Below are 24,209 nucleotides of genomic sequence, written 5' to 3' on the forward strand. Positions count from 1 at the left end.
TTCCCTGGGGGTCTAATTTGAGTTGTCAGTTGTGGTAAAGGCAAAAAACACCTTGCTAACCCTTTATACTGGCTCTACTTGACCGTCGTACCAAAATAAACACCCTTTCTCTCTTCTCCCAAGAGCTCATCTTGGTCTCTGAAGGTCTGAGGTCTGGCACTGGCTTCTCATAAGCTATATGAATGACATCCGTAAACTCACTGGACAGTTGAATTGACTGGCTGCTTTTTCCCATATAAAATGAGGACTGTTGGCTCAATGCTTCTACCCACAAATTCTCTGGGACTTTAAAGAGCCAAGTCTGAGCTTGTGGCTGCCTTCTTTTACAGCGGTCCTTGAGGGGGCATTAGAACAGATACGAGTACAACATCTTTCTTGAAAAATAACTTTTTGTAGGAGGTGTACCAGTTTCCAGTGTAGACTACTTTAGCAAATGTGTGTGGAAGGCCAAATAGATTTGTGAGTGAAATATCCGAGGGACAGCTCACTGGAGATGGAATCCAGGAATTGGTGTACGCTAGGAACTGTGGTGTAGCCTGGGCCCTAAGGGACATCATTTAAACTTAACAGTTCCTCTGAGCTTCAGATAGAGAGTAACTGTTTCTGAGATAATCTTAAAGGACCTTGGAACTTCTGAGATGGTCACTTCCTTTGGGATGGGCCAAAAACGAAAGTATTTGAATATGGTTTCCTATGTCCTGAACAGTGTTTTTTTTTTTTTTTTTTTTTATAACAGAATAAATTCTATGGTGGCAGGAATGTGGTGTTCCCAAGGATGGTTTTTGATGGGACAAGCCTACGTGTGAATGTGTGGTGAGGCTGGGGTGGCATTGTGTCCAACTCAAAAGTCTTCTGAGGCTGGTTCAACGTTCACAGTACAAATCACATCCAGCATCTCTGCCCAGAGGATGTTCAGAAATTAACCGGGAGAGAGCCCAGAAACAGAAACAGAAAGGAAACTTTTTCCTCTATCTTGGGAAAGTCAACCATAAATATGTTGGGCTTTCTCTACCCTGGGTTTACAGTCATATTACCATATATGTACCTGGGTAAGGACATGGCGGGGAGACTTCTGCTCCTCTGGACAGAGTTTCCTTGGCCTCTGGCCAGGAGATTGATCACAGGCCAGCCACTCTTCCTTCTTGGGACATTCCCTTTTCTTCCCTTTCAGAGTCCTTATGGCTTGTCTTTGTCTGATTCTGCCCATCCTTTATCCCTCCCACCTGGAGACTGCTTAACCTAAAAGTGACATGGTGCCTTTTAGTACTGGTCCCTGACCTCAGTTCTGAGAGATCTGCTTGCATTCCAGATGCTCTTAAACATGCCTTTATGCAAAAGGCCCTTCTTACCGACCTACCATTAGACAAATTTGTTGATGTTGTTATTTTTTTTAAATGAGACAACAGGAAATCAGTGCTAGAGGATTTTGGCAAGAGCTCATTATTTTTTGTGCTGCAGAAGAGGTATACAAGCATCTTCCCTCCTCTTCTGTGCATGGTACCTTTGGTTTTATTAGGAATAGCATGGAGAATATTCTGCTGGAGTCGGTGCTGGCAGGCTTTTATATGTGTAACTTGCAGTGTGTCCCTTTCCTCAGACTCCTCATCATTTGAAGTTGCACGGAAGGACTTATCCTCAACCAGTTCTAAGAAGCCTGTAAGCAAGCAGCAGATTAGAAAGGACAGAAAACAGAGACCAGCGCTGTCTCCCCTGTTCTCTCTGCCGTGTGCTAAGCACACATGCTATTTTCTTCCCTTGGTTTAATCTGCAGCATGTCACCTTCCTACAGGAGAGGAAGCTGCGGGCCAGGAAACTAAGTAACTGTCAAAGTGACCATGAGTAGAGGCAGGAGTGGGGCTGGACTGTGCACAAGGGAAGAACCTGCAAAAAATAAATAAATAAATAAAATAAAATAAAATAAAGGCCCATGCTTCATGCTGGCTTATGTCCCTGTGGCCTGGCTCCATTCGTCTAACCTTCCCCTTCCCCATTATAGCTGCATGCTTTATGGCCGGCTGTTTGGTTTTGAACCACCCCAGGCCCTTTCCTGCCCCTAGGGCCTTTGTATCATCACTCTTTCCTTCTACCATGCTCTTCTGCCTGACTCCTACCCCTCCCCCTTTCCCTAGGATGGCCTCTGTCTTCACTTTAGGATCTCAACCTAAATGTCTCAGCTGGGTTTTCTCTCACCAGTCAGAATTAAACTGCTGCCCCATTCGATGTCGCCTGGTTTTAATTTCTGTTCTCTCTGGAGGTACTGTTGGGGGTGTGACCCAGGGAATTGTGACTCCGAGGCAGCTGCTCTGCTGACCTACCCCCAAGGCTGGCTCGGATTCTTTGCATGGATGTATAGTGACCAAATCCACCCTGTTTTGATCTTGTGTGTTTACTGTCTGCCTGGACTTGGATGTGTGCCTTAGGACAGGATCCTAACGTGCGTGTTGAATGTGTATGTCTTTAGGACAGGATCCTAACGTGTGTTGAATGTCAGGACAGGGTCTTTCTAAGTTTTGACCGTCTTTCAGTGTCTTTGTGGGTTGAGTCACAGCCAATGTTTGGCCAATGCCAATCAAAGAGAAATTCAACTCAGTATTGTTTTCAAATTCTTGGGTCCCACAAGTTCTTTACATGCTTAAAAACTTTTGAGAAACTCCAAACACCTCCATAGATATTAGATATGAGATATGATATATGTTAGCCTATATCTATCATATTAGAAAACATTTTTAGAAATTACACATGAGCATAGTAAGATTTTTTTTAATGCTAAAATGATAATGCCCTCTAGAATAAAACAAAGCAAAATTTAACAAGAATGCTGGGTATGATGGAGTATACCTTTAATACCAGCACTCCAGAAGTAAACAGGTAGATCTCTGTTGAGTTTCTGGCCAGTATGCTCTACATAAACCCCCTCTCCCTTACGTCTCTGGTGTTGAGTAGATTTATAAAGCACTTTAAGGCCTAGTTGAATGGAAGAGTCACATAGTGCACATCTGCATTGGTCTCCAGTCTGTAGTGATGCCATGTCTTACATCTTCTGAGGGTCTCTAATGTACACACAAGGGACTAGATAAAGAAACAGAACAAAGAAGTGCCTTGGTAATATTGTGAAACTGATTTTGCCCTTGGATCTTGAGAGAAAGGGTCTTGGGGACCCCATTGAAGCCACTGAATTATGGGACAAATGAACTCTTTGAGATGTTGGGTATGGCAGGGACCTTCTGAAAGAGGGAGGAGCTGAAGGCTTTGGTAGCATGATACAACCCAACATCCCTAAGGCTGGAGGCTATATCATTTCTTCCTTACCAGGAAGAAGTGCTTTTCAGCACTTAGCAAAACAAAATTGCTCTGAGATATTGTAAGGGGGTAGCGTGTGTCTCCGTTCAGTTTCTAAGGAGCAGCAGAGCAAACAGCCTAGGAGCTATGCAGTGGGCGCCATCATTCGGGGACTGAGAATAGCAGCTTGAAAATAAAACCTCATCAGCTGCCACTCCACAGCATCTACTGGACTCTTCTTGCAGCTCTGGGCTACAATAATAGTCTACTATAGAGATTAGATTGTCTTCGCTGTAAGTGTAGCTGGCTGGTAGGGTGCTTGCCAACATGCATGGGTCACAGAGTTCTGTCCCCAGGACTAGGGACAAGAAGTCCAGTGGGAATTAAATCAACTTGAGGTTTTGTGCTTCTCAGTCTCTGCTGCAGTCAGAGCTAGAAGGATCAAGGTGGACGCTGTTGATAATACAGTGGCCTGCTGAGATGTTTAAGAAGGTTTAGACTTGTGGGGGAGTATTTTATGTGTCTCTGGGCTGAAGCATGCAAGGCTGTCACTGGGAAGGTGCATATCAGAGCATCTGTGAGGGACTTGGTCACCAGAAAATGAATGGTGTGCTGAGGAAGCTTCTAAAAGCCCCATTTTTAAGGTCAGGTTGTCAGTGGACTTATGTCCTCCCCAGTTACTGAAAGGCAACTGTTCAGCTCCGATAGCCAGGTGCCTTCATCTTACCATAGAAAATGCTTGCTATTCTTGGCACAAATGTGCAAATATGTGGGTTTTTTTCTTGTTTTGAAAGTAGGCCTTATTTTGTAGCCTACGTAGACCTAAAACTCGTGCTAAAGTCCAGGCTCGAACCTGTGGTTTTAAAGTCCACGGACTGGTGCTAAGTTGGCTTCTGTGTTCCTTGAGCTTCCTGTCCACTTGTAAGGATCTTGTGACAGACGACAGGTGTGGTGTTCTGGTGACTTCTCAGTTAATAAAAAGTGTTCTAATTTAGACTTAGTTTGAGGAGTTCCCAACTTTTAAATTCTGAGTTGTGTGTGTACGCGAAAGTTAAATTTTTTTTAAAGGAAAAGTAATGTAAGTGCTATTAATTTAAGTGTGTGCAGGAGATGGGAAAATGATAATAAATGAGGTTTTTTTTTTTTTTTTTTGTCATCCCCCCCCCCCATCCCCCAATTGGAGCTTTTAGAAAATGAAATGTAAAACCTATCTGGAGCTGCTTAAAATTAAATGAACATAGTTCTTCTTTCAGTGGGGCTGTGCTTCAGCCTGTTTTTACTGCAAAATAGGAGAGGTTTTTAAATAATTAAATTATCAGCCCTTTGAAGAGCTCTCTCCCATCCCCCCTTCCCAGCAGGGCCTCTGGTTTGATGTGGGAAGAAGAGGGAGAGGGAGTGGAGTTGTGGGTTGACTCTCTGGGTGGTGTGAATTCGGGTACCTGGGACATGCTGTACTGGCAACAGACACCCCATGGGCTTGCAGAGGATTTAAATATTTTCGGGCCTGTGGGTCCTCTCCCCCCCCCCTTGCATTTTTTCTTAGCACTAGCAGCTAAGTAAGAAGTGTATTTCAAGGGGAATCATCACAAGGTAAGGGCATTGGAGAAAGAACGTTGAAGTCAGTGTTTCTGTTTCAGCTTGGTTCCGAGATGCAAGAGTGACCGTCAGAGCCAGGCGGTATGCTTGAGCTCGTTCTGTGGATTGTTTGCTTTATGCCCCAAATACTATGGAAAGTTGCAAAGAATTCCTCCCTCCTTCCACCTGCTTAGTATAAGGGAGCTGTGGATCAGAGAAGCTAGCTCTATTGCTTAAGGACACACAGCCAGAGTGCTCGCATTTGAGCCGGTGTTTCTAAGCACACTCTCTTGCCAGCATTCAGGAGCCATTTTGGACTCGAGGAGTAGAGGTCAACAGGGCAGATCTGAGAGCAGTTGTCCCAGATTAAAAAGAGGTTGGTTTCTTGTTCTTTTATTTCTCACAGAAATCTAAAAAGTGCCACTAGATTTAAGTTCTATGTATCACTGATCCAAGAGTTTACAAACTTAGCTTTAATTAACTTTAGAAGATAATCGCCCCCAAAGAGTATCAGCAGGCAACTTTGGCCACAGATGAGAGGCCACCCTGGTGACATGGAATCCCAGTGAGGCTGATCACCACATTCCCCGGTGCTGGGCTGTTACAGAGTGAGGCCATTGTGGTCCTCTCCTTGTGAGTTTGCAGAGCTGAGAGAACAAGTCAGACAAGTGATGGGGAGACACCCAGGAGAGTGCTCGGGTGCAGTGGAGGGAAGTGTGTGTATGCAACTCAGGTTTGGGAGGAGAGTGGTAGCAGGGCAGCAGAGGTGTGGGAGTTAGCCATGTTAGGGAGGGAAGGGAGTGCCATAGGCAGTAAGGATTCTGGGAAATGTGCATTCTGTTGAGGGTGGGCGGGAGGGCAAGCAGGGCTGCAGTAGATTTGGGGTATTTGGGGTTTTTTTGAGGTGGGGGTCTCTGGTCTAAGTTACAAGGCTGTCTGCAAACGCTTGCACCCTCCTGTTTCCGCCTCATGAATAGTTTGGACTACAGGTGTGCACGCTGCACTTGTCTCTGATTTTGGAGAGTTGTAAGAAATGATCTAGTTGCTGGGTGTGGTGGCGCACGCCTTTAATCCCAGCACTTGGGAGGCAGAGGCAGGCGAATTTCTGTTCGAGGCCAGCCTTGTCTACAAAGTGAGTTCCAGGACAGCCAGTGCTACACAGAAAAACCCTGTTTCGACCCCCACCCCCCCCCAAAAAAAAAGAGAAAAGAAATGATCTAGTTGATGTACCTACAAGATTATGTTGACTGCGTTCAGAATAGATTAAGGGGAAACCCATGTCTTTTGAAAGATAAGTAGATGTCCAGGTAAGTTGGATCCACATCCCACATGTGCCTCAAGATAGTTATGGATTTGGCTCAACACAAAATTGTAAATTTACTTAAAACATGAGGGTTTTTTTTTTTTTTCAGTTTTGTTTTTGCTATAACTCAATTGTGTAGTTTTGGCATGTGAATTTTAAAGATGCCAATCATAAGTTGAAATGTCAGAAGGCTAGACCTTTCAAGAATCTAGTTAAGAAATAAAAGGGACGGGGTCTGGAGAGATGGCTCAGCAGTTAAGAGCACTGCCTATTCTTCCAATGGACTCGGGTTGGTTCCCAGCATCTCCATGGCAGCTTGCACCTGTCCTTAAGTTCAGTTCCAGGGGATCTGAGACTCTCACACATAGGATGCAAGCAGGCAGAACACTAATATGAATAAAATAAAAATAAGTCATTAAAATGAAAAAAAAAAAGAAAGAAATGAAATATGGGGTGGAGGGATGGCTTTGTGGTTAGAGTACTTGCTGCTCTGGCAGAAAACCCAGTTTCAGTTCCAGCACCCACATGGCAGCTCATGACTGCCAGGAACTCAGCCCTAGAGGATTCATTGCCCTTTCCTGGTCTCTGAGGGCACTAAACGCATGTAGCACACATGCGGACAAGCTGTCACACATACATGCATATTAATAAAAAAATAAGTTGAAAAATGGTATTTGGGACTGGGGAGATAGCTTAGTAGTTAAAGTGCTTGCCATTCGGAGGTACGGATGGCAGTTCAGGTTCCTGGAGCCCACATAGCCACCTGCCTACAACTGCAGCCTTGAAAGATAGAGACAGAAGATCCCTGGGCACAGCTTGTGAGACTAGACATCCTGGAGACTCTGGGCTTGATGGTGATTCCTGACGTCAACCTCATCTGTGGATGTGTACACACATGCATATGTGTGCCCTCACAGTGCTCCCACATACTCAAACTTATGTACACACACACACACCCCACAGGCTTACACACAAGTGAAAATGGGGAAAAAAAGAAATGAAGCTGGCTGAGACTGACGGAAGCGAGGCGAGGTTAGGAGAAATGAAGGGCTTAGTAATGTTGAGATTTAAAATCACGAGGAGTGGATGTTCAAGCCAAGCTCTTCAGTCTTTCATCTGACAGCACCTACTCTTATTCTGTGAGCACCTACTGTATGCAAGGCATTGCTGTTGGAGATACAGTTGTGTAGAGAGCAGAGCTCTAGAATTGCCTATCCCTCAAGGGTGTCAGACAAGCATCACACCGATAGATGTGAGCTTGTGACAGAAGCAAGCTGAGGAGAGAAGATCTCACAGGCAGAGTTTGTGGAAGTTGCAGAAGGATTTGTCTTCACCCAGTGATCGTGGGAATAATGATTGAACTGAGAGCCGAAGGGCTTGCTTTCACTGAAGCTAGGCAGGTGACTGTGAATGCCGTAAAGCTTGTGATGATGCTGTGGGCAACCAGGAGCAGAACCCTAGATGCTGTTGCCAGTGACAGATCTGTGGAGATCCTAGTTAGGCAAAGGGGCCAGCAGAGCACACAGAGAGTATCTGGGAGGCAGAGAACAACATGGACACTGAGTGCCACTCCCTCTGCTCTGTTCTTAGAGTAGATCTCTGTGTTTGTGTGTTTGTTCTTGCCCTGTCCCTAGGAGTGCAGCCAAACACCCCCTTTTCTTTACCCATTTCTTAGGCAGTGAGAAGCTCGGACACAGGGGGTGGGAACTCCATCTGGCTGCTGTGGCCGCAGTGTGCAGAAGCACCAGGGCAGCTATCCTCTACTCTGGCCAGCTATTCTGGAAAAATCCTGTTCTGACAGGTGCCTTAGGCAGCAATCAGCCGGGGGTGGTGATGGGTGGTGGCGCTTGTAGGTCATAGAGATGGTGACACAGCTTTATACCAGGGGCATTGCTGGTGCTTGTCACAGTCATGTACCCAAACCTCAAGATGTATATAGTGTAGAGCGGGGGACAGCAGGGTTTAGGGAAGTTGTGAATTCCTACACTGAGTAACTCGCAGAACTGGGAGTCAGTGCTGGTGCTTTGAGCCCGGAGCCTTCTGTCTTCCTGTACGCTGAGCTTTGGAGACCATACTGTGTCAGAGTGGAAGGAAAGTGGTAAGCCATTGTGAGAGAGCTATGCAGCCCTCACAGATTTAGAAGCCTTTGAAACTTCAGAAGACAGGTGAGAAGGAAAAGTTTTGGGAGGTGGCTGCCTCCCTGTGGGGACAGCAGTAATTGCTGTGTACTTAAGCAGGAGCTGTGAGCTTCCAGAGGAGACTTTTTTTTTTTTTTTTTTGCTGGATTCCAGCAGTGCACAAGAGACATGCATGATGACATGCTTAGCCAGTGGTTCAAGCCACTGTGTGTATTCAGTCTATAGTTCTGTGCCTTCAGAAAGGCCTGCGGGCCTCATGATTGGGAGTTGAGAGTCGTTCTGTACCGTTCAGCTTTTTCCCAGTAGAGGAATTAGGAAGGATAATTATCTTTCCCTAAAGTAAAATGGATCATCACAGGTCTTACAGGAGGTCATTTGTGGCAACGCCTAGCTGACATTTTATTACAGAGGAACCCCCCCCCCCCTTCATGGAGGTCGAGATCTTAGATTCTTTCAGAATTAGTCTTTATCTTTTAACTGAAGAAAAGAGCTAGCAGTGAACGCTGAAAGCATGTCAGCTCGTGTCTCAGGCACTTTGCATTCATGGCCTCATCCCTTCCCTATGACATGTCTCTGAAGTCTATCCCCAGTGTAGAGATATGTACAGAGGTCCACATCAGCCGAGAAGTCTTGGTGGGCTTAGCATACAAAAATACCTTACACATAGAGAGTCAGGATGGAGTCATAGGTCGACTTAGTCGACTACTAAGCCTGTTTTGTAGAGCTGTTGGCATGGAGCCCTGGGTGTCCTTGTAGTGTTGGGAGCTGCAGTTATGACACAGTTAGGACAGCATGGCAGGTTGGTACCTGCTCTGTTTTTCTCACAGTGACCGGGTCATTGTGTTTGAGGACTACTGGGAGCCCTGCGTGTGGCTGGTAGAGGCATACAGGCAGAATGGTCCTCAATCAGATAAAGAAGTGGCCTCCCACCCAGCTCTCTAACAACAGGAAGTCTTCCTGATGATTGCTGCCAGGCCTACTTCCTACCTAGTCCCTCCAGCCCCAAACGCCTGTTGTTTTGACTCTGCTAGCCCCGGTTTTCCCTTTCAGTACACAACTGATAATTGTTTCAGAGTCTCTCCTCCTGGCCCTCTCCTATCCCTGTGTGCCATTAAAGGCAGAGCAGCGGGAGACCCAGGTGTTTCCAACCAGACCTGGAAGTGGTTCACTTACTCAACTTATCCAAGAAACAAATCACTGTCTGATGCCCCTGGGGATGAATCTGCCCTAATGATCCTTAATTTTTTTTTTTTTAAAGTTGGGACCTTTGGCAGATGGCCCAGTTGAGGATCATTAACTGTGGTGGGTGTACTGGCCTCTGTTTTCAGGGGAAATATAAACTATGGCAAAAGGTTACTTGTTCAATTATCTTGTCTACTTAATAAGCATATGGGCAAGAAAGAAGACGCGTACCCTTTCTTCTGACTTAACAAAAGTGTTATATTTGACTAAGGTAGGAAAATGAGGAATTCAGCAGTAGGAAAAAAATGAATTAGAATTGTCCATAAAGAAAAAAAATGTGGAGGGAGGAGAGGGTGTGGCAGGATGTATTGTATGAGAGAAGAATAAATTAAAAAAAAACATTAAAAGTGAACAGTTCTCCACTGCCACCCAGAGAATAAGAACAGTGGACATTTTCCATTTTCCCAGGGATTACTGTTGATGAAGAAGCCCATGTAAGAACTCAGTAGATCTCTGTGCCTCCTGTCTGACTAATTATCTATGATGAACATGTGAACCTTTCTGTTCTTCAGTTTCCCCAACAACAAAAGAGGGGTGGACCTATGTCACGCCGTGCCACATGTCTGGAGGATTCTGAGACAATCTTATTCTCAGCACAGAGGTGGACACGATAGTCCTTGACAGGCGTTAGCTATTCAGCTTAATGGTGGGGCTGAAGCGTTCAAGCTCCAAGCTACTCAGAGAGTTTCTCATCTGCTCTGATCTCAGAAGCTAAGCCGGGTGGGGTCAGGCTGGAACCTGGATGGGACAAATAGGACTGCTGTAGATTCTTAGTGTCAACTGAAGTCCAGGAACCTGTTGTGATTGTCAGGTTGCAGGTTCACTCATTCTGTCATGTCTTGCCATTGCTGTCATGTCCCAGGCCTTACAGGTTATGTCACACTCTGCTACTACAGAACCCTGGGTTGTATCTGCTGCTTTACAGTGAGAGAAACTTTCAGTAAGATACCCAGAAGAGGATGTAGATTTGAAGGACAATATCATGCTGCTGCTGTCTGGCTTGGCCTTCATCGGAGCCAAATGCCCTTTAGAAGGATACGGCCTGGGAGGAGAGCTTTAGTCACTCCGAATTGGCCCTGCTTGTCTTGCCTAAGCACATTCCTGCCCTCCTGCATCCAGCAGCTCCCCGTTGGTCCTCTGGGAGGCCCGTATGTACAGACACAAATTTGGCCTGACTCAGAAGTCAGTCAAACAGAACTTCTTTTCTAATAACCAGTCCTACAGCCCTACAGCCGGGAGATAGCTACATAGCAGAGCACTGGCTTAGCATATCAAGATCCGAGATTCGATCCCCTAGCGCAGAGGAAGCAAAACAATCATCTTGTGCTTTTATTATACATGGTCTCTGGCCTCTTCATGTAAAATTATCACAATGTGGGGTGGAGGGGATGGCGCCGAGGTAGAGCACTAGCCCAGTATACATAGAGCTCTGGGTTTGATCCCTAGTGAGGTATAGAGTGCCAACTTTAATCTCGGCAGAGAATCTGAGTCAGTAGTCTCTCTTGTGTTCACGGCCAGCCTGGGCTACGTCATATGATGCTATCTCAAAACGTTTATAACCTCTCTCTCTTTTCTTTTCTCCTTCCTTCCTTCCTCCCTCCTTCTCTCCTTCCCTCCCTCCCTCCCTCCCTCCCTCCCTCCCTCCCTCCCTCTCTCTCCCCCTCCCTCCCTTCCCCCCTCTCTTTCTTTTTCAAAAGAAAGAAAATATTGGTCCCAGAAGTATGTTAACTTTCTGGTCATTTATGATAATGCTTTTAAATAGAAGGACCTAAAGTGCATTTTTTGGGGGGTGGAGGGATTTCCATTGGTATTTCTTTTTTGCATGTTGTTCAAAACATTGGTTTGACTCTAGATACAAGGGCCTTAGGAAGAAATAGCAGTATGAGTGACAGGGTTCTAGAGAGCAGTAGCTGGCATCTTGGCCCCTCCGCATGCTCCTTGGGTATCTTCCCTCCAGATCTGGAGATGGGAGTTGCTTTGTCTGAGAGTTGATTATGTTCTCGGTTGCTGACTCTTCTATAAATAAGCCTGAGTCTTTGTCTCTCCTGAAGTGTCCGGGTTGTCAGAGCAGTGGGCAGCTTTCCCCGTAGCGCCTCACAGTCAGGGAGGCAGGCCGCTTCTCCTAACGGTTTCCTTGCCGCATCTGGCATTCCTGCCGAAGGAGGAGAGTGCTTCCAGAAGTTTGCCTGCCGAGGAAAACTTGGCACCCAGAGAAGAGCTGAAGGGGAGAGAGGACATTTTCCCCTTCCGCATCATTACAACTCTTGTGGCCTGTGCAGTAAATGATTTATTGGAGTCAGTAGAAGGGGAAAGGTTTCCAGAGGGCTCTGGGCTGAGAGGAAACCCCCAACACTTCATGCATCAACATCCCAGATGCAGAGGAAACGCAGGGAAGCTCTGCAGGCCCCACCAGGGCCGCTGCTCTCCTCATAGCTGAGCGCGTTTGCTAAAGGTCAGTTCAACGGCTTGCAGTTGGCTCCTGTTCCTCCATGGTCATGGCCGGGGTGAAAGATGTTGTTAGGAATCACTTCAATATTTTTGTATATACATTGTGTGTGTGTGTGTTTAATAGTTTCTGGGCTTTGTAGAGATTTCCTGGAATAGAGGAATATTTTTCTTGAATTACTTCTACCTAATCCCAGCCAGGGAATCTTAGTATTGATTAGTGCCTGAATCGGCATGTTTGGGCCTGGACCTGGCTGGGCAGGGGTCTTACTACATCCAGGAGTGTTTCCTGGTAGAGAAGGCAAAACTGATGCAGCATTTGTGTGGAGTGTGGGCTATCGGCCTCCGAGGCATTGTGATTATCACTCAGTCCCAGGTTTCCTTCCATTAACGTCATCTTGTTGCTTTGATTCCTTAACCCAGCCCCCATGGCTTTGCCAGAGCTAAGTTTTTACCAGGTGCTTCCTTTGACTTACCATTCCCTGAGGCATGTTGAATATGTTAATGTGTCACACGTCAGACTTCCCAGCTCCTTAATCACTACAGAGTTCTTGGCTGGGTTCCCTGGTGTCTGGGCAGTTCAGTATTAGGGAAGGGTCCTCAAAGCGTTGAATCTGACCTGGGCGTGGCCTTGTTAGAAGCCAGTGCTAATGTGATTGGAATACCCAGAACTTTAATATGCAGGACAGAATGTAGTTGCAGATGTCCTCACTTGGCTCATGGAATCGCCTGCCTGTCAAACGCCTATTTAAATTTGAATTTTAAGTAATGCGCTGGGGGAAATTGAGCTAAGCCAAATCTTAGTGACATTTTTTCCCCCTCATCATGTCTCTTCTGCTAACAGTGTTGCATGTTTTACTTTGTCTAGGCTTTCCAACACGGACATGTCTGACAAAATGTCGAGTTTCCTACATATTGGAGACATTTGTTCTCTGTATGCGGAGGGATCTACGAATGGATTTATCAGCACCTTAGGGTAAGAGCATGGAAGTCCTGATGCGTCGGGGTTTGTTTAAGACATCATAACACTGATTTGTGTAAGATAAGACAGTTATCACATTAAGTGGCTTTTCCAAGGCTGCTTGAAAGCACAGTTAGCAAATCCTGCGTTAGTCACTTCACCTTTCACACAGAGACATTTCTGTCAGTTTCGAAAGAACAAAACCTTTTTAGTTAGGTCTCTATTCACTTTGAATGTATTATAATCTACTCTTCTTATGTAAGAGGGAACGTACTTAAGAATAGAGAATTTAAAAAAAAGAATAGGGAATAATAAATATATTGACTAATATACATAGATCCAAAGAAGTGCCTCTGGCTTTGTGCAAAAGCCTTTTGGCTTGTCTTTTCACACAAGTGCCCGGGTGTAATCGGAGCCAAGACCATTACTGCTCCTCTGCCCATCTCTCACCTTTGAAGCAGACCCTTTTCTGCTAAGTAACCAAGCGCACTTGGAAGTTTCAAATTGCACTAAGTTCCCTAAAACGTTTTCTCTTCATTTGTGCTTCCTCCAATCAGTCATCACTCAACCTGGGAGAATAGAAACACATGTGTGCCTCTCGGCTCAGTTTCCCTTCTCCCTCCTGTTCCTGCCATCTGAGGGAGGAAGTGTAAAGTGTAGTAGCCCCTGAAGTCACGCAGAGGCAGAATGCAGCATCAAGATGGCTCATTCCAGAATAGGCAGGAGTGGCCTAGCGTCTTTGTGTAGGAAGGAGTAGCTAGGCCCGGGTGGCATTGTTGATTTTGGCAAGACGTAGTCTCAAATAAATGGGGGCAGAAGGCAGGCTAACAGATTTTCCAAAAACCTCATTCTTACAGCAGCCAGAATGTCCGCTGTAATTACAGCTATTACTGGAAGCGTGCTTATTTTCTGGTATTTGTGCAGAGTGAGTGTTGTTAAGGGCTCATTCAGGGTACTCTATCCCCACTGAGGAAATTATTTCAGATAACAGAATTATATCTCAGTTAGACCTGTGTTCTCATTCTAGAGAGTTTATTTTCAGAAGTCACCATGGCTTCTTCCTATGCCGGGTCTCTGTGTGTAGTTGACCTTACCCTGAACGTTTATCTACTGTGGCTTGGGGCAAACAGGCTTCCTGCTACTCTGGCCTCTCCAGTGATGGCCATCTTGGCTCCCGCCTTTCTCTTTTTATTCCCTGTGGTTAATTCACCCCATTCTTATTTTTCAGCATTGACTTCAGTACTGTACAGCAGTGGTAAGCACTCTGAGCCCGGTGGGTGTTCACTGTGTGCTGTTCTGAGTCCTGGGCCTCCCTTATTCCCCTAACTCCCAATCAGCCCTCTTCGTGGTGAGCACTGGGGTCATCTGTCATCAGTGTGTGTGGAAACGACACCTGAGTGCTTCGGGCAGGTGCCTGCCTGCCCAGGTCTCAGAGCTCCAAAGGCTCGGGTCTCCAAGGCCAGGGATGCTAACACATAACCTTTGTAGGGCAGGTTTTTTCTGGTTTCCCTGTGTGCTCCCTGAGGTCTGGGTGCCTGTCAGACCTCAGCTCCATCATATACCTGCTTTTCCTCTCTCTGGGGCCTCTGACCTTATAGTTAACTTGGCTCAGATGCTGAGGACCCCCCTCCCCCCAGCCCCTAAAATCTTAGCCTTGGTCACATCTTCCCTTTCAGCTCCATTATTTTATTATCACATTATTATTTTGAGCCTAGTCTGACCTTAAACTTGTAGTACTCCTGCCTCGGTTTTCTGAGTGCCATGATTATAGGTGTGCACCATTCTTAAAATTCTTAGGTGTACATACTCTGCTTTGATATTTTTCTCAAGAATTATATGATGACTCCCTCATAAAGCTAGGATGTATGTTTTTTAAAACTTTGGATGCTAATTCTTCCTTCAGTTTTCACCTTCAGGAATAGCTTGCATAAAACCTGGCTTGGTTTGGGGAGAAAAAACCCATTGATTTGGAAAGTTAAATTTGAACCCTCTTTCCCCTTCTTTGAAATGTGCTTAACATTTAAGGAGTACCAGTCATAGACACGAGTGACTGTCAGTCTTAGTGGGACGTGGTGTCTGGCCCCCAGCTCTATCCTGTTTATATAGACTATTGGGGGTTGCCTCTCAGTAACTTGACACCTCCATTGAACTTTAGAATTCTGGCAGGACCTTGGAGAGCCAGTGTATGTGTGTGGATCTACACTAACCTTTGGTGTGCTGCTGAACCGCCTCTGGAACTTGTTAAGAACCCAACTTCTTAGATCACTTCCTAGAGCAGAGCTTCAGTGTGCCTGGGCAGGAGGGATGGGTTTTGATGGGGCCCCCTGGAACCGGTATATTTAGAATCAGTATCTAAATGTTCTCTGAGTTGAGAATCCCTGAGAACAATTTGTTCGTTTTACAAATGAAATATTGAGACAAGGGGAGAGTGAAATGGCATACTGTCATGCCATTAGCTGGCATCTCAGTGTTATTTACAAGTCGTAATCAATGAGGCTGTTCCTCCTAGCATTTCCTCTTATTAGGACTTAACCATTAGTCCAGCTTTGCATTATGTATGTCCTGAGGGGCCAAGTCCAGTGTCTGATACATAGTAAGTAAGTATTCTACCACTGAACTATGTCACTAGCACTGGAATCTGGGCCCAACCTTTTAAATATTGGGTCAACTTTGGTGACCTTCCTGAACTTATGTTCTAATTCCAGAGCCCAGGGTAGAGATTTTTCATATGTGCACATTATACTTTTCATTTTTGTAGAAAACCCTCAGGCTGCTTGCTGACCACACTGTATCCTGTGGCTCTTGTAGGTGCATAGTTTGATCTTGTATTTTGAGGGCAAAGGTGGGATACTCTTCATACTTGGATTCACTTCCCTTGACAGACACTGAGCATCACGATGCCTTGGGCATCTTCTGAGCCACAAAGTAGGGAGTCCATTGCATTGTCTCCATGGAGCTTGGTTGGGACAGTGGAGGAGGAGAAGCAGGCCATTTTTAGGCAAGAAAGGCTTGTGTGGGGTATAGTTTCCTTTCTGAAATGAGGATTAGAATCAGGGCTTTGAATGCAGGGCAGTTTTGGAGGAGGGGTCAAAGTTGAATATTTAATGGCCCCTGGCATTTGGAATAAGAGGCAGCATAGGCCGAAGGAAGAAGTTCCAAAGATCCTAGCATGGTACCTGGGACAAAGTCCCTTGGTAATGTGTAAAATGAGCTGGCTCTCACAGTTTTAGGAACTTGGAAAAGTCATGTAACTTCATAGTGTCTCAAAAGCTCAATGATGTGCATATATTTTTAGTGATTCTCCTAAAAAGAATTATGCAAGGTAAATTGGTTTTTAGTGAAATCAGAATTTGAGTTATCTGTCTTTATGTAATCTGGGACTATTACTTATTTGTAACTTGATTGTGCTTTTGAAACTCCAAGCTCTTCCAATTTGCACTGGGTTCCCTCCACCTAAAGATGCTCTACTCACTGGGTACTCTCCACCTAAAGATGCTCCACTCGCTGGGTACTCTCCAGCTAAAGATGCTCCACTCACTGGGTACTCCATCTAAAGATGCTCCACTGACTGGGTACTCTCCAGCTAAAGATGCTCCAGTTTTCATCTCCCCACCTTTGTTTTGGCTCTTTCAACAATTCCGATACATTTTCTTCCGTCCAAAGCTTCAGAAGGCATCTGGCACAGATGACTCCTGCCTGTTCTTTCTTCCTTCCTAGATTATACCTTATTTATCAGTTTGCTTTTATGGCTTCTATACTTAGGCCTTGAGCTCTTTCAGGGCCGAGGCCTGGCTCACTTTAGTCCTCATGCCAGGACTTGGTACAGTCCCTGGCACAGAGTTGGCTCCTCGCCAACTGTTAGGCAAATGCATTAACGTCTTCCTGTGTCTTCCAGACTCAGCAGTATTGTATGCTGTGCGCAAATCTCCCACAGATGTGGTTCTGGGGAAAGTGGCTGCAGAGAACAGTAACTTGACCTGCCTATCACAGAGTGCTGGCCCTTGGGTTACGATTATTTCACTCCTTGCACAGGAAACCTCCTTGTCCAAGAGCTCCCTGCCAGAGGGACATGGCAGTATCAATTTTGCATAGGAAAAGCCCTGGACTCCTCCATTTTTACATACTGTTTATTGAGGGTTTTATTTTCCTAGGCTTGTTTTTGATACAGCATTGATTTGTTTTTCTTTTTGCAGCTTGGTTGATGACCGTTGTGTTGTACAGCCAGAAGCCGGGGACCTTAACAATCCACCCAAGAAATTCAGAGGTAAAGTTGTGGCTTTGATGGAGCGGTCACCTTCACTTACTTGATTATTTAGAAAGGGTGTTGCTGTGCCTGTGAGGCCAGCTGCCCTCTCCCCCGCCTTCGCCCCGCGCTTCCAGTCCTTTATCCTTTTCTGTAGCAACCTTAGGGTTATTTACTTGAAATCTGATTTTGAAAAAGATACTTAAGTCCTGGCTTTAAAACTTCTCAAAAAAATGTGTAAATAAATTCTCAGTCAAGATTGGCATGGCTTTTATTAGGGCCTTAGTTTGTCTACAGAATAAGTATTGCCAAGTTCTAATTCATCTGAAAGCTTTTCATCAGCATAGCTACGTCTCCAAAAAAAAAAAAAAAAAAAAAAAAAAGGGATTTAAGGGTCCAGTCACAAGGAACATGTTTTTTTTTTCAGCAGATCTCATGATCCCTCTTAGGGCCTTGCTAATTCTTAGCTGCCTTACCTGGAATGAGACATTCTTGCTTAGTGTACTTCCACTTGAGCTATAAGGTACAGCAGGGCAGTGTTCCTATTAATGTTGCCTTCTATGACCCTGAACTTGTAGTTTTTCTCAGAAGGTATCTCAGCTTATTGCAGGGAGTATTTAAATGGCATTGGCATCTTAGCTGCCACGGCTTTGTTTCTGTCTCCTGTTGTGACAGTGGTAGGACGTGGTCCTCTGTTCGAGCCACATCTTAGAATTATCTGAGGAAGGTTTTCAGTTCTATAGATGCTCTGGACTGATGGTCGGGAACTGTTTTTGTTTGTTTGTTTGCTTGCTTGTTTTCAGAGTAGAATCTCACTGGGTAGTTCTGGCTGCCCTGAAATTCGCTGTGTAGGCTAGACTGGCCTTCAACTCCACCGCCCTCAGTCTCCTGAGTGCTGGGATTGAAGGTGTATACCATTGCACCTCGCTCAGCACTGACGTTTTTAAGGCTTCCAAAATGGTTTAAAAATTACATTGTTTTGTTTATTAATTTTGCGTGTGTGCACTTGTGGCCATCTTTGGGTGAGGCCAGAGGACATCTTGATGGAGTTGGTTTTCTCCTTTCACCATGTGAGTTTCAAGGATTAGACTCAAGTGGTTAGGCAGAACCAGAAGGCATTTTTTTTTTTAAAATCCCTTACAAAAAGGAGAAATGCATGCTTATTGGAGTCCCACTGGGAGTGTATGGTTCAGACCCCTGCAGACTAATGTCTGTTCTATTTTGAGTGCAATGCCTTAACCATTGGGCCACCCTGCTGACAAAACTGATTCTTCTTGCTAGTGGGCCTACGCACCGACTTGACTGGTGGCCTGGTCACAGAGAGTTCAGCTTTTGCTGTTTGCAGACTCTCTCATTTGAGTTCTAGATTCTCCATGTTGACTGATTTAGAAAATGTTTGACTCCTCTGGATGAAAGCTAAAGAAATTAGGATGCAATGGAAGGCAGACGTTCGGGTGGAAAGGAGCCATCTGGATGCATGGTGGTGTTGCGCTGTATCCAGTTGGCACGAGGCTATCAGGAGAATATTTTCACCTGAAGATGAGGGAAAACTATTTTTAAAAAAGTGAATCTCAGAAACTTGAAGGAGCTCTTGCTTCTGCTGAGTTTTTCTTCACAACCCTTCCCCGTGTCTCCTTCTAAAACAAAATCTTCAGTGGCGCCGAAATGAAAGATGTTATCTAATGGCCATAATGTCACTTAGAGAGTCAATTCCCCACCCAGTGTTGACCATGTTGGTCACTGGGCTGAAAGAGGATGCTGCCTGTGTTAGCTCGGTTGGAGGTCAGATCTCCTCTCTACTGGGAAAGGATTGGCTAGATTCTTACCTCGTGTGTCACCTGAGGTCACATGGCTAGAGGCAGGAGCGTGTAGGGGTTTGGATCTCAAATTTGGCTGCACAGAGAAATCACCCAGAGAGCTATGAAAAGCACTGATAACTGCTCCCACCCACCGCGTTCCTGAGTTAATTGGGCATTGGGATTTTTTTTAAAGCTCCCTGGGTAATTCTCTTGTGCAACCACACTTAAGAACCATTGCTAATAGCTACAAGCTACCGACTTCCTTGCTGAGGAAAGGGCTAATCTAAGCTTGGCTTTTGCACCTGGGACATTGAGAAGTGATGATTGTCAGAGCAGGTGCTGGATCCAGGGGGACCTCTTATTCCATCCTAGCCTCGGGGGTCAAGCAGGAAGAGAATTTAATGTAATGACTAAAGTAAGCCAATGGCTATTCAGCATTGTTTTAAAAATATTGTTACATATTAATGACTTTCATTTCTAAGTCATCATGTATGATTTGAAATTGGCAGACCTTGCAGAATACCTGATTTGGTCTAACTAACATAGGTTTCTTCAAGTCACTTTTGTGTTGTGAGGCGTACAAGTATTCAGTTTGTGTTGATGACTATTGTTACCATGCTGTGCAATAAATCCTCCCATCTAAGTGAGATGCTGTAGCTTTTGACCAATACCCTTGCCAACCTGCCATCTTAACCCCAGGTCTTGGTAACCTCTCTCCTACTGTCTGCCTCTCTGAGTTTAAGTTTTTAAGATTTCACTAATAAGTGAGATTATTATACAGTATTTTTCTATGCCTGCCTCATTTCATTTAACATCATGTCCCCCAGGGTTGGTTGGTTGGTTTGTTTGTTTGTTTTATCACAAATGATCAAGTGGCTGTTTGGATGCAGGGTGAGGACATTAAAGTAAATAGGACTGCTGCAAAGGATGTCAGAAGGTGTGTGTGTTCCCTGGTACTAGGGTCAGTGTGGGTCTCACTTGGATGTGTCTCTGGTGTCTGATTTGAAGAGACTGTTTTGAAATCAAAGCATTAGTCTGGTGGAGGCCATTTGGAAACAGTCAATCTCCTTTCATGTCTTGACTTAGTTCTACAGGTAGGAACCAGGCAGTGACTTGGCTTATTGACTTTCTAGGTAGTTTCTAGGCTGTGAACTGCTTTGTGATAGTAGGGACATCTGGTTCAAAATCAGTTGTGCTGCAGGCATCATGAATATAGGTCAGAAGTTCCTAAGCTCTGAGTGCTAAGGTTGATTGCCCTGCATGTAGGTAAGAAGCCTGGGAAATCTGCCTCTGCAGGCTGTGGGAGTGCTGGAGTCTTCTCCACCATGGGACTTGGGCAGGAAGCATTTTCAACGTTTTTGAAAACATCTCTTCAGCTGTGGTGTAGCTTGTCTATGTCAAGAAGTCCTCCACGTCCCCACATGAAGGAAAAAGATCTCTCTTTTGGAAGAGATTGTTGTCTTTCTAACTATAAGTACATTTTGACGAACGAGATCATTTTGCTGGCTTAGAAACTGCGCCTGGGCAGATGAGTCGTTTGCAGACGGATCTGGTCATGGTTTCGCTCATGGAGCCTTTGCAACTGCAGTTGAAACAAACACGTATGGAAAAAGAGATGCTGGCGAGCAGCTTGATGGGATGATGAAGTCTTTATCCAAGTAATCAGCAGAGCTATGCTGAGTCACTTGGGTCTGTGCTGGTTCTCATTGCTGGCTCACCAACTGATTTCCCATCCTGAGAACCATTATAAACTGTGCTGCAGTAAATGGGGATTGGAAGGAGCCTGTCTGTTGTCTGCTCCCCTTCACTTCTGACTTTGGGGAGTTCCTTCTGAGATTTGCAGCCCTGATGTTTATCCATACAGAACCTTAGACCAACGAGCCTTTCTGGGTTCAGAGCAAAGTTCCACCGATTTTTGCCTGTATGACCCTGACTAAAGTCACCTCTGTGTACCTGGCTACAACAATTTTAATAAAAGATAGATGCGTGTGAAGAATGCAGTACTAGTCAGAATGTTACCAGTTGTGACAAGGTAGGTGGACCTGGAAGACACTGGGGCAATGAAGCAAGCCAGGGACAGACAGAGAGACATGATGCTTTTACTCATGGGGAATCCTAAAAAATTACCTCATAAAAATTTAGTGTAATGAGCTGTTGGAGGGCAACCCGGGAGGGGGATAATGATTGGACTGTTAAAAAAAGATTAAAGATAATTTTTAAAACATTGAGAGTAAAACAGTGGTTACCAGAGGCCGCAGAGGGGTTAAAGGAGGAAAGATGAGAGCGATTAGTTAGTGGGTACAAGGTTAGGAGAAACAGGTTCTGTTGTATTTTAGCATAGACTAGGGTAGCTATGGCTAATTATCACATAGAAAGCATTTAGAACCACCTAGAAGAGATGATTTTGAATATTTGCATCACAAAGAAGTTATAAAGGGGTAGGGCATGACCCCATGGTAGAATTCTTGCCTCAGATGTGAGGGCGTGGATTTGACCTGTTGTAGCACAAAAAGAAGAGAGTAAGGAAACCATAACTATGTAAGGTGACAGATAAGCTAAGGGCACTGATTAGAGTCCTATAAACATGAGTTGAAACATCACATTGTATACCTGCTAGGTGTCAAAGAGAAAGCAAAGCAGAAACATAAAATGAGAAGAAGAAAAAAAGAGTAATGCAGTACTTAGTAAGTCTTCATCATGCTTACCTTGTCTGTCTTACCTTATCCAGTCCCTAGATGGAACCCATAATCATAAATGGCATCAGAAGGCATGACTCCTTCAGTGACATGAGCATTGTCTACCATTCGTCTGTCTGTCTTTCCCTGTCTCGGGCCTAGGGTGTACACAGGACTTCCCAGCCTAGATTCCAGGGCCATTGCTGCTGTACAGGTTGAGTGTACTTGAGAGACTAATTTTCTGAGCTTGTTTGCCCATCTGTAGAATGGGGCCGTCGATGTTTCCTTCCTTACAAAGGTAATAGAATTGAAGGTAGTGTGGCTAAACATAGTGCGTAGGACGGATGGTCCCCTGGTCCAGTCCCATAGCTTCTCTTTTGGACAGTAGATGCAGAAGGAGTTAAGCACGGAGTGCCCTTGCTTCTCTCTGATGCTTTCAAGTACATTTCCAAAATGAATTTCTCCTTTCATGTAGTGATTTCCTTGTCCATATCTCCTGACCCCCTCCCCAACCCCCAAACTGTGTGTGTGTGTGAGGGAAACTTGTACATCTGTTTCCTATTAGGCAAATCTTTCTCATCATCTGCATGATTATGAATTGTGTCATTCTCTGTGATGACAAGAAATAGCTGAGATCTGGAGTCGTTAGGGTACCTTGTTTTTGTTTTTGTTTTGTTTTGTCAGTATGCTACCATATGAAAGTGCTAGAGTCTATGCACAGTGGGGCAGAATCACTGTTTTCTCTGATGGGAGTTAGCTTTGCCCATAATATAGAAAGAATAAGGAAGACAAACATCAGATTGAAACCAGGAATAGAAACTTTGTGGTCAGTGAATTCCTTTCTCTGTATTATCTTTTGCTCTTCCCATCCCTCCACATTTCTCCCCCTTGAAGATACTAAATATAAAAAGCACTTTCTCTAAGGGAAGATGGAAACTGACAGCCAGACCCCATTTTCCTCTCAGGCCTCTGCTCCTTTCACAGTAATAACCTCCAGGGTTGTTGGAGTAGAAAGAAGGGATTGCAGGCTTTGAGGGAATCAAACAGGCTTGTAGAATTGGTTACACCATCTATTGTGTAATCTCTTTTCTACACTGGGGCAATGGTCAAGTTTTTGTCCTTAAACTTTTCACTGTACTGGAACCACCTTGGCCTCAGAGCCTTGACCTTGGACATATGTTACCGTATCAGCATCAACTGAACTGCAGCGTTTAGATTTCTAGAAACTGTTGAGCTTCTGAAAGAAGCTGTTAGAAGTTTACATTTGAGGTGGGAAGCCAGCCATGGTGGTGCTACATACTGGACTCCAGCACTCAGGAGACTGAGGGAGGAGGATGGTGAGTTCAGGCCTGCCAGGACTACAGAGGGAGACCCTGGCCCACAGAAGGGGAGGGAGAAGAAGGACAGCCGGGTAAGAAGGGGTAGGGTAGGAGAAAGGGGAGTTGGAAAGGGAAGAGTTGTAGTGAAGGAGACAAACTCATATCCATGAATGGGGCGGGGGGGGGGGGGCTGCATCAGGCTGCAGTGTGCAAGCAGGTTCTGGGTGTCTTCCCTGCCCTTGGGTTCCTTTGTTGTCCCACAGTGTCACAGATCTCAAAACCTGTTATTCCACCTAAGCTGGTGTATGACTAAGGCAACATTGTGCAGCAGCTGATGGCTTGCCTGGTCGGGTCAGGTGGTACAAACAGCAAGTTGAGTTGAACAGTCGTTGCCTTAGCTGGGTGTGCTAGTGCAAGTTTTAATCCCAGAACATGGGAGGAAGAAGGTAGCAGGTTTATGTGGGTTTGAGGCCTACCTGGTCTACAAATCAAGTCCTGGATAGCTAGGGCTGTTACATAGAGTACATAGAGAAACCCAGTCTGGAGAAACAAAAATACCCCCACCCCCAAACAAACAAAACCAACCCAAAAAAGAGCCTTAGGGTTTTCTGGAGAGACTGACCCACTACATTTATCACACTGATAGATCATCCAGTTGGTACAAAGCATTGTCCTGATGAATGACTTCTTTCTAATCTTGCTGTGCAATCCACTTCCTTGCGGCAGGTCTTTATGTTCCCATTATGCAGATGAGAAGATGGAGGCTCCAAGAAGTTGAGTAACTGTCTCATAGACAGTCACTTGCCCATCCTAGGCTGGTTATCATTTACTCCACAAACATTTATTGGTTTCCTTCTACATGCAGCTACAGGCCATTTATTCTCCAGGGACAAGAGTTACCAGAATTCTCTGGGAAGGCATCTGTTCCCACACCACAGCAGTTATATATGCAAGGGGAAGAGAGCCGGCAGAGTACTTTCCTATGGGACGGGGGCAGAGTAGATGATGCTCTACATATGTGCCTTCTCTCTGGCTCTGCAGCACCTCCCCAGATCAGGACACATCTGTTTCATACCTAATGCTATTTGGGTTAACAGATGTTAGGAACTGGTCCAGTGTCATGTCACGCCTGAATGCCAGAGTCCTGAGGGCTGACCCTGTCCTTTCCCACCATTTGCCCTATAGATTGTCTTAAACCCCTGGCCTGAGGGTTCTGTAAGGGCATGGCCT

General features: G+C 45.2%; 1 protein-coding gene across 18 annotated transcripts in view; it reads left to right on the top strand.

Annotated features, from left to right (window-relative positions):
• Itpr1 (inositol 1,4,5-trisphosphate receptor 1) overlaps nt 1-24,209 on the top strand; it is a 338,034-nt gene that overhangs the window by 11,045 nt on the left and 302,780 nt on the right. For all 18 annotated transcript variants that reach the window (XM_006505623.1, XM_017321407.1, XM_006505627.1 and 15 more), the window contains exons 3-4: nt 12,851-12,958; nt 17,137-17,207. In XM_006505623.1, the coding sequence (XP_006505686.1) occupies nt 12,867-12,958; nt 17,137-17,207 (163 nt within the window). In that variant the 5' untranslated portion in view covers nt 12,851-12,866. The remainder of the gene's footprint in view (nt 1-12,850; nt 12,959-17,136; nt 17,208-24,209) is intronic.

Source organism: Mus musculus, chromosome 6 (assembly GCF_000001635.26).
Source record: "Mus musculus strain C57BL/6J chromosome 6, GRCm38.p6 C57BL/6J".
Classification (NCBI taxonomy): domain Eukaryota; kingdom Metazoa; phylum Chordata; class Mammalia; order Rodentia; family Muridae; genus Mus; species Mus musculus.